This window comes from Myotis davidii, unplaced genomic scaffold (genome assembly GCF_000327345.1).
Source record: "Myotis davidii unplaced genomic scaffold, ASM32734v1 scaffold390, whole genome shotgun sequence".
In the NCBI taxonomy this organism is placed as follows: domain Eukaryota; kingdom Metazoa; phylum Chordata; class Mammalia; order Chiroptera; family Vespertilionidae; genus Myotis; species Myotis davidii.
Window position 1 is genome coordinate 552,565 of NW_006282748.1, and position 9,593 is coordinate 562,157.

At 48.3% G+C, this 9,593-nt stretch overlaps 1 protein-coding gene across 2 annotated transcripts in view; it reads right to left on the bottom strand.

The window, feature by feature from the left end:
- The window catches only part of MATN2 (matrilin 2), a 100,402-nt gene that overhangs the window by 49,546 nt on the left and 41,263 nt on the right, over nt 1–9,593 (bottom strand). For both annotated transcript variants that reach the window (XM_006753182.2, XM_006753181.2), the window contains exon 3: nt 8,496–8,618. In XM_006753182.2, the coding sequence (XP_006753245.1) occupies nt 8,496–8,618 (123 nt within the window). The remainder of the gene's footprint in view (nt 1–8,495; nt 8,619–9,593) is intronic.

Sequence of the window (9,593 nt, forward strand, 5' to 3'; positions counted from 1 at the left end):
ATAGAGGAGAGATAGATATGCCTAGTGAAGCTGGGGCGACTAGGGAAGGTTCCTGTCAGTCACACCTGGGAACAGAGATCATTGGCCAGAATGGGCATGGCCACTGCAAGCCCATGAAAATGTGTGAATATATAATCCCCAAAACGAAGGGATTCTCTCTCTTAGTCCTTGGCTCTTGTTCCTGCTACCTTGCATTCACCTGTATTTCCTCCATAGCCATGTGGCCCTGTGGACCCCGCATGCAGTGGACTGATGGACTGCAGTGGGGAACACAAGCTAAACTGAGTGGGACTGTCCTAACATGGAATGGAAACTCTGGACACTGACTTAAATGTAGCTAGCTCTATTGAAGCCATGGGGCTACGCATACAATTTAATAAATCTGACATCTCAACATATCACCATAACCAAGGTAATGACATATCCATCACCCTAAACCCTCCAAATTCTCTCCTGCCTCTTGGTAATCCCTCCTCCTGCCCTAACCCTCCCCCTGGCCCCAGGCAACCACTTTCTAAAGTTGGCATTTCCTGAATTTTTGTATAAATGGAATCTTTTTATTTCACTATAATATTAGAACAGTGGTTCTCAACCTTGGCTGCACATCCCGTGGGAACCAGTGGGATCGACACCTCCTCAAACTCAAAAGCTTGTCAGAGTTACGCTCCACAAACACAGGCAAAACCCAAGTGTGAGTGTGGGGGCCGGTCCCCTTCCTTTATCATGCCTGAAAGCACTAATCTTATTTTGACAGCTGCAGCTGGATTTAAAGCCCTTCGACAGTAACTGTGAGTCATCAGCCTTGCGCTTCTAGGCTGGGAGAAGCAAAACAAGCCCCCTGTCTGGAGAAAAACCACCTGTCCGCCAGGCACACTCCAGCTGCGCTCACGCCCTTCTCTCCCCCAGCGGTTCCATTCGTTACCCACCAGTTCACCTGCACGCTAGCTATCAAGATTTCAGTTTTCTCCCGAGAATGGAAAAGAAGGGGGGATCCCCAAAACAAAGCCTTGGAACATAAGTAAATCTGATTGAATTCAGTTGATCCAAATCATAAACGTGAGCGAATAACGCCGTACTCTCCTAAAGAGCTTTGCAATGTGCAAAGGGCTGGCACGTCATCACATCCTTGGTATAAACCTCCGACTGATGGGATCTCCCAGGGAGAGATCGACTTTAAGACATTTAGGTTAGTGGTTTCCAAACTTGAGCTTACCTCAGAATCCCCTACAGGGCCTGTTAAAACACACATCCCTGCCCCATCAGTGTGGCTCAGTGATTGAGCATTGACCTATGAACCAGGAGGTCACTGTTGCATTCCCAGTCAGGGCACATGCCCAGGTTGCAGGCTCCATCCCCAGTAGGGGGCGTGCAGGAGACAGCCAATCAGTGATTCTCTCTCATCACTGATGTTTCTATCTCTCTCTCCCTCTCTCCCTTTCCCTCTGAAATAAAAAAATAAAATAAAATAAAACACATTTCTAAGCCTTACTCTGAGTCTAGGGTAGGGCCTGGGAATTTGAATTTTCAACACGTCTCCTCACAAAGTTGATGCTGCCGTTGGGGGACCCCACTTTGAGAACCACTGGAAAATAAGAAATAACAGAACCTCTACAAGGTTCAAACTCACTTCTCCCTGCCGTGTAATAATTCTTTCACAGCTGGGATTTCTCCACTCACATTTAGGCAGTTCAGTTCTCCCTCGGGGCCCTACTCATCCAGATTAACCTCCCCCCCACTTTCCAATCCTGCTCCCTGGCACAGCCAGAGCACACTGCGTGCAATGCTATCCCAGTTCCGGGGCCCAGCAGCTCAGCTAAGCAGGAGCCCCATGACCGACTCTCCTCTGCTCAGCAAGTCTCTGCATCTGCTCGGGCGGTCTCCGCTGTTTACCCAGAGGCTGTGTGCTCCACACTCCGTTGTGGGCTGCCCCGGAGCTCAGGCCCTGACCTTCTCTTTCTCCCTCCAAGACTCATCCATTTGCAGGGTCAGTGAGCACCACCCCGCACATCCAGCGAGGCATTTCCGTGCACTCTGACCCTCCATCTCCAGCTGCACCCAACCACTTGTGTGGGCTCTTTCCCGCAGTCACTCGTTTCCTCTCAAAACCAGGTTTCCTCTCTGAGGTTATCCCCCATCTGATGTTATACCCTCCTTCCTGGAGCAGAGATGATGGCTGTGGTCGCCTAATTAATTCTATGGGTATAAGAAACATGTGCACTGAACACATGTTGACTGAACTGATTAGAATTGCATCCTAATTGCATATTTCCTATTCTGCTCCCCATGTGGGCAGCACAAGGGAAGCCAAGATCTGAGTATTTCTTGGGTCTTGAACGTGTAAGAGAAACATTGACTTTTCTCCTGCCCTCCATCCCCTAAGGATGCCTGGCCCATAGAAAAGAGTCAGTAAGTACTGAATGAATAAATGAATGGATGGATGCGATACTGTTGTAATTAGCTAGTTATTAATAACTAGAGGCCCGATGCACAAAATTCATGCAAGAGTAGGCCTTCCTTCCCCCAGCTGCAGGCACTGAGGCTTCCCTCTGGCACCGGGGACCTGGGCTTCCTCCTGGCCACCGGCCAGCACCTGGGACCCAGGCCTCCTGGTCCTCCCTCGCAGCCCCGGCATCATCGGAAGGTCATCCAGTCTAATTAGCATATTATGATTTTATTATTATAGATAAGAAAGGAGCAAAGGGGAGGCCAGACATAGGCATGTCATTTGGGCAGCTTCACCAGGAAGCTGCAATTTCACACTCCCCAAGGAACCGCTGGCCCATCCCTTGCAAATCACTGGGGGATGGGGCTCAATAGAGGAGAGATAGATATGCCCAGTGAAGCTGGGGCGACTAGGGAAGGTTCCTGTCAGTCACACCTGGGAACAGAGATCATTGGCCAGAATGGGCATGGCCACTGCAAGCCCATGAAAATGTGTGAATATATAATCCCCAAAACGAAGGGATTCTCTCTCTTAGTCCTTGGCTCTTGTTCCTGCTACCTTGCATTCACCTGTATTTCCTCCATAGCCATGTGGCCCTGTGGACCCCGCATGCAGTGGACTGATGGACTGCAGTGGGGAACACAAGCTAAACTGAGTGGGACTGTCCTAACATGGAATGGAAACTCTGGACACTGACTTAAATGTAGCTAGCTCTATTGAAGCCATGGGGCTACGCATACAATTTAATAAATCTGACATCTCAACATATCACCATAACCAAGGTAATGACATATCCATCACCCTAAACCCTCCAAATTCTCTCCTGCCTCTTGGTAATCCCTCCTCCTGCCCTAACCCTCCCCCTGGCCCCAGGCAACCACTTTCTAAAGTTGGCATTTCCTGAATTTTTGTATAAATGGAATCTTTTTATTTCACTATAATATTAGAACAGTGGTTCTCAACCTTGGCTGCACATTAGAATCACCTTGGGAATCTTTTTAAAATCCTGATTTCTGGGCCTCATGCTCCGGAAATTCTGTTTCTTTGTTACTAATGTTGTGGCCCCACCCCATAACAAAGAAAACAGAATTTCCGGAGGATGAGGCCCAGAAATCAGGATTTTAAAAAAAGATTCCCAGGTGACTCTAATGTGCAGCCAAGGTTGAGAACCACTGAGTTAGAACCTCCAGGACAGTGTCGAGTAGAAGAAATGAGAGTGGACATACTGCCTTGCTCCTTACTTAGGAGGAAAGCATTTAGTCAGGCTCATGCACACTCTTGGGTATGATATTAACCATAGGCTTTTTCATAGATGCCTTTTATTAGGCTGAGGAATTTCCCCTTTATTCCTAGTTGCTGAAAGTGTTTATAATGAATGAATGTTGGGTATTATCCAAGGTTTTTCCTGCATATATTGAAATAATCATGTCTTTTTTAAAATCTGTCAATATGGTTAATTATATCGCTTGGGGTTTTTTGGATTTGATTATATATAGATTCTACTTGCCAAGTTTTTAAGAACTTCTGCATCTAAATTGATGAGGAATGTTGGTTATAGCTTTTCTCAGTTTAACCATGTGACTGTTTTTCTAGCTCAAGCCCCTTGATTAAACTGTAATATAAAAGCTATTAAATTACTTAAGTATCTTGGGAAAAATAATGTCAGGGACATATCTGAAGAATGAAAGCAGTAACATACATTTAGCATGGCTCTTCAGAGAGAAAAATATGTGAAAGTTGGACAAGGACGGTTACATTTTTTTGCCAAGTGAAGTTTTCTAAATGTTGCATTGTCATTATTCTTCCAGATAAATTAATTATTCTAGAAGGAGGGGAAGGAAAGAAAAATTCTTTGTTTAAAAAATAAAAAAACAAAGAAAAGGAAACAAGATAAAATTCTTTCTTATTAGTGGGAATTCAAGGGGAAGGGAATGATGGGGGAAACAGGGGTGTGAAGACAGGCCCATTTCATGAGGATCCCCTCACCCCCCGCCAGCCCCTTTTTTGGGGGGAAAGGGGAAGAGATAAACTTCTACTGAGCCCTGTGAGCTAGGCATTATGCTAACGCGTTTGCATATACCTCATAGGATGGTACTGGATGGGGAAGACTTTTTGGAGAACAGAAGACTCCACAGTGTTGACCTTCAGCTTATTTCAAGTTGCCCATGTGGACAGAAGTTTGAAGGTAAGATAATTTCATGTGCTTCAGCTAGTCTCTGAATGGAAGGGCACATTCTGAGCCACTGGCCAACTGGTGCCCAGAAAAGAGTTATCTGGACAATGAAGAGACCCAACACCAGGTCACCAAAAGATGTATGTACACTTCTTCTGAAAAAGAGGAAATCAATGGGGATGGGGAGGCAGACAATACTCTTCCAAAATGAAAGGGCCCTCTCTTTTTATTTGGAAAGGGAATTACATTTTTTAGTATATGGCTTCAGACGGCAGAGGTCCCATCAAGGGTGGGCATTACGGGGAGCAGGCTATCAGCTCAACCACTGATCCAGGCTGGAGGGGGAAGCAGGTGCTTTGCAAGGTCCTGGTGTCCCAGGGAGCGAGGGTGGTGGACCTGCCCATCTGGGGCTCCAGGAGGGAGCACAGCTCCTGGGTTATGTGGGGGAGGGAGCTACAAGTCTGACAGCCAAGGGCCATTTCCACTTGAAGAGCCTACCAATGAGCTGTGTCCGCCTCCTCTCTCCAGAGAGTATGAATAGAACATGGCAGATATGGTGTGTGTGTGTGTGTGTGTGTGTGAAGGCAGTCACCTAGGAGGCACTGTCACAATCATCATGTAAAATGACATATCACAGCAGCTGGTAGTTGTCTTGGAGGAAGGAGGGTGATGACAATCATTTGATTGTTAGTCCTGGTGAATTCGTCCTGAATTTCCCCTGAGATCAATGAGCTTCTGAACCTGCCTATTTCCTGGGGTTGGAGGAGTGTCTCTGGTTGTGGGGTTACTCTGCTGCCATATCGGGGCCCTCAAGGTGATTAAGAGCTAGGACTATGGAGTCACACATAGCAGGATTTGTATTCTTGTTTGGTCACATTAAGAGCCATACAACCTCGAGTATATGGTCTAAGCTTTTTTGTTCCGTGTTTTCCTTCTCTGTAGAATGAGAATGATAAGTAAGAGCTGTTGTTAGATAACAGTATAAAACATGGAGGAGAGCCCTGGCACACGGTAAACACTTAGGAAGAGGCTACAGTCAGGCTGATGGTGTACAGCACATGGAGCTGGGCAAGGGCTGCGATCGCTTTTGGTGGCAATAACCTTGATCGCTGATCTGATTTACTCTCGTGCGAGAACGTGAGCTCTGAGAGAGCAGGGGCACTGCTGGCTTATTCACTGTCTTATTTCCAGCAATTTGCACACTGCCCGGTACATCTTATTCCTGGCCAGGCCCACTGAGTCCCTCTCGGTGCTGGCAGGGACTGGTGCCCACAAGCAGCTCATAAACAGAGGTCAGGTATGGCCCAGCCTCCCCTGGGCACAGCTTTTAACTGTCTACCGACCAAAACCATGCACTAACATGGGCTCATCCATGAGATAGGTCTTCTTTTGTCACCACCCTTCCATTTAATGGGTGAGGAAGTTGAGTCAAGGAGTTTAAATAACAGCTCAGGGTGAGAGAGCCACAGCCCAGGACTGATGATGTCAGGATTCGAACTCGGGTCTGTGGACTATAAAGGCCCTGTCCTTTCTGCAAGGCCACCGGTATACCAATTTCAGGCAGGCAAGCAATAGAGTTATTATCTTTTTCTGAGAGAGTGAGAATTGCTCTTTCTGATTGTACATATGAGTCTGGTGCTAAGCTGATGGCAAAGGCAGCTGAACTGCTTCAGAGCGACTGGAGGGCTGGGTCAGATAGGCCGGCTCAGCCCTGGCTCCAGCTCCATCCCTTCTCCCTTAACCAGAAGCCCTTCTCTCCCTTCCCTCCTGCCCCCTCTTCCCTCGCTGCTGGACACCAGTGACTCTCAAAGGGGTGCAGCAATCTATGTCAGAAGTTCACTGACAATGCAGAGTCCTGGCCCCATGCCAGATCTGCTGCCTCTGAATCCCCGGGGTGAGGCCCAGGGGTCGGCTCCGGTAGTTTCTGAAGCTTGAACCACCTCCTGGGTTCACTCACATCCCTCCACCCCCTGGGCCTCCTTGCCCCTCCATCAGCCTGTCTGAATTCAGCCCAGCAGCTTCTGCTTCATGCTCTTTGCAGCCACCGTTCTGCACAGGAGGGAGCCCAGGCCAGACCAGCACTGGGGGGACCCCGGGGCCTCACAGCTTGAGGTCGGAAAGCCTGGTGGGTGGGGAAGGCCTTGCTCAGGCCATCAGGGGAGAAGTTTCTATTTCTATTTGCTGGCCTCCAAGTCCTCTGGCTTCACTAAGCCAGCCCACAGACAATGGACATGGGCAGATGCCCAGATCCCAGCAGGTCACGGGGCAGGAGACAAGGACAGGAATTTCTGTGCTCCTAGGAGGGAAGGCAGGAAGGAGTTAGCAAGGAGGCGGTGGCTGAGCCTTCTGTGAAGAAGTTCCTTCGGGGGGTGGGGGGGGAAGGGGGGAGGTTCCTGAAGAGGCTGGAGCAGGAGTGGGGGAGAGGATGGAGCGTGCCCAAAAAGCTGTTTAGGTGGTTTGCTGAGCAGCGGGCGAGGTGACCTTGCCCGGGCTCCCCCAGTTGCCTAGTAACTCGACTCAACCCCCGAGTCTTTGGTGCGAGTAGTCTGTGATGTGAAAACAGGAAGAGTCGGAGGTTCCAGCGGATCAGGATGAGTCAGGCTGCTCTCAACACCCTGGGATCCGAGGGTCTGAGAGGAGCGAGGACACAGCCCTGGGCTCCACGGCCAGGGAGCAGAGGAGGCAGGCAGGTGTTCCCTAATCTCGGGGGGTCGGCAGGGAGGCTGCCAACCTCTCTCAACCCCGAAACTGAAAAGTGAGAAGACGAAAGGAAAATGCGGTTTGGCTCTATAAATGCCATACTAATTACAGCCGCGTGTGCAAATGGCTCCCATCAGTGCAGTGGTTCTCAACCTTCTGGCCCTTTAAATACAGTTCCTCATGTTGTGACCCAACCATAAAATTATTTCCGTTGCTACTTCATCACTGTCATGTTGCTACTGTTATGAATCATCATCTAAATGTCTGATATGCAGGATGGTCTTAGGCGACCCCTGTGAAAGGGTCGTTCGACCGCCAAAGGGGTCGCGACCCACAGGTTGAGAACCGCTGCCTTAGTGCTTCCTTGCTCACGGTGCGGTATAATCACAGTTACGCACTGCATGACTACCCGTCCGGTTAGCGGGGTTTCATCTGCCTCCAGTGGGCCCGTCTTCCTTGCTTTGGTAGCCTGGGTGTCCTGACTAATGCAGTGGCTTTATTTACAACTTGAAAAAGGGACACGCACAACAGTCAGCATTTGAGTAACTCTCTCCTCCGAGAGGTGGGTTGCCTCGTGCTGGCTCAAAGGCACTCTGTCTAGTTTTCGGGCTTGGCCAAAAAGAATGTGGATCCCATTCGCACATATCTGTTTGCACTTTTCTCTTTAGGATCCTATGCAGTGTCCTTCACCCGAGCAAGTAGGTCCCGGTGCACATCTAAAGCAGAACTTGAATAATCATCCCCAGCCCATGTTACTAACTCAGCCTGAGTCCACGCTTCCAAGGAGAAACTAAAATATGGAGACAGTTCCTCCGGGAACAGTTAATAGAGACAGGGGATGGAAAGGCTCGTTAGCAGTTCTCCCCAAAGAACAGCTCGGAAGTAAAAGACACCAGCTCATGAATCCAAGGCGGCTATTTCTGGGAAGTACCTCCAACCCTCTTCCACACTCTTCCTGATGGCCTACTATGTGCTTGACTCTGGCCTAGGCACTATGATGGCAGAGTGGGGGCTGGAGGTCAACACAAAATATATGAATTACAAAACCTGGTTTCTATTGTTAGGGAGGCATCGACTTGGCTGGGTGAGGGGCCACGGATGACTTAAATGGGCCCAGATGAAGGCAGAGGGAGCGGGAGAAAAGAGGACGGTGTGGGTGCATCAGCCAAGCAATCTTACTTCTGCAAGTTGTCTGATCCGCGTTGAGGATGTATCCTTGTTTGCACCTGCAGACGTACGAGCCAGGGGTGTTGATGCAGAAGTGGGCACAGTTATGCTCCAGGAGGCTGCACATGTGGGCCACTGGAAAGAAACATACAGCAAGTTAAGGCAACGATAACGCCTTCTCTAACTTCACGCACCCTGCCAACATTTATTCATAACCTACTCTGGGGTGGAGAGAGCAGGGCCCAAAGAGAAACAAGCTTCGGTCCCCACCCTCACAGGGGTTTACCGCCTCTGATCAGATGAGATAGTTCTAGATAAGATGCTATCCGACATACCCAGATAAAGGACCATGGAGGGCGAAAGGGAAATGACGTGAGGCTAAGCCATATAAAATTGCCAATATCCAACTAAAACCAAGTCTAAATGACCGACAAAAGGAGAAATGTTCTGGTTCAATTAATAATACCCGACTGGTGAGTAGGAAGATCACAAAGCCTGCTGATACCAGAGGGGGCCTTGGCAAATGTGTGGATTTCAGTAGGCAGCAATGGAGTTGGAGGAAAAGCTATTAGTTAAATGAGAAGAATCAACAGTTTTGCCCTGCCCTGTGTTGCTCAGTGGTTAGTGCATGGCCCTGCACACGGAAGGCTGCAGGTTTGATTCCTGGTCAAGGGCATGTACCTGGGTTGTAGGTTTGATCCCAAGCCCCAGTAGGGGTGCGTGCAGCAGGCAACCAATTGATGTGTCTCTCTCCCATCGATGTGTCTCTCTTTCTCTCCCCCTTCTTCTCTTCCATTCCCTCTTTTAAAAAAAATCAATAGAAAAAATATCCTCGGGTGAGTATTAACAACAACCAAAAAAGTATCAACAGTTTCTCAGGATCATAAATCCCAAGAATAGTGTAATGTTTTTAATATGCAAAAGTTATGCTGAATTTTGAGAGTAAAATAATGCATTCATATGTTCCATATTTCATAAGCTTTATGCCTCATTTTAAAATATTTCTGCAATTAGTTTTTGAAGTACCTCAGCTTTCAGATATATCAGTTCTTGCATAAATCTGTCTGGAGCTCATAAAAATTCTTATTTTTTTAGATATTTTAATTTATT